The sequence below is a fragment of the Austrofundulus limnaeus genome, unplaced genomic scaffold (assembly GCF_001266775.1).
Source record: "Austrofundulus limnaeus strain Quisiro unplaced genomic scaffold, Austrofundulus_limnaeus-1.0 Scaffold6238, whole genome shotgun sequence".
Classification (NCBI taxonomy): domain Eukaryota; kingdom Metazoa; phylum Chordata; class Actinopteri; order Cyprinodontiformes; family Rivulidae; genus Austrofundulus; species Austrofundulus limnaeus.
Window position 1 is genome coordinate 1 of NW_013958640.1, and position 731 is coordinate 731.

The following is a 731-nucleotide window of genomic DNA, read 5'->3' on the forward strand; positions in this document are numbered from 1 at the left end:
CATTTGAGTTATAAATAAAGTACCTTTTGTTTTGTTTTTTTCCTGAGGGTCTTGCTGTAGGACACCATGGCGACTGCTGCAGTCAGTTTACAGAGCTTATATGAAAAGCTGAGGACACATGTTGACCTTCTCAGTGAGAACATTGAACCCAGTGAGTAGTCTATGATTCATTATCTTCATTTAATGCTTTCAAATACTGCATTAAAGGCTTTGTTACGGTTTGAACCCTCTCTCAGATTTCATTCAGATGGCACAAAACTTTGAAGACTGCCGTCGCAAATGGCTGAGGACCGAGCACGAGCTGGGGTCTTGCAAGGAGATGCTCACAAAGGCAGAGATGGAGAGGGGAGCCCTGGATGTCAAACTGAAACATGCCCGAAACCAAGTCGACGTGGAGATCCGGCGCCGACAGAAGGCTGAAGCCGACTGCGAGACTCTGGTATGTTCAGTCAAATTAAAAGCTTTGTTTTATCCTTCATTTATTTGGATATAAATGTGCTTTACTTACCTTTTTTTTCTTTAACAGGAACGTCAAATTCAGCTGATCCGGGACCTCTTGACCAGTGAGGGATCCACCAACAGCATCCAGCTGAGTGCAGAGCAGCGTTCTGCTTTGGCGTTCCTTAACACAAACACTCAGGGCGCAACCAACCAGAACACCAGTCGAAGGCAAGAAACTTCAACCTTTTTTTTTTTTTTTTGAATATGCACAAAATATCTAGCTTCCCACA

At 43.8% G+C, this 731-nt stretch overlaps 1 protein-coding gene across 1 annotated transcript in view; it reads left to right on the forward strand.

Annotated features, from left to right (window-relative positions):
* Positions 1-44: 44 nt before the first annotated feature.
* LOC106512381 (rac GTPase-activating protein 1) overlaps positions 45-731 on the forward strand; it is a gene marked incomplete at its 3' end in the record, with an annotated part of 1,873 nt that continues 1,186 nt past the window's right edge. Inside the window, 3 exon segments of the mRNA XM_014001010.1 lie at positions 45-151; positions 237-439; positions 527-669. Coding sequence (XP_013856464.1) covers positions 67-151; positions 237-439; positions 527-669 — 431 coding nt within the window.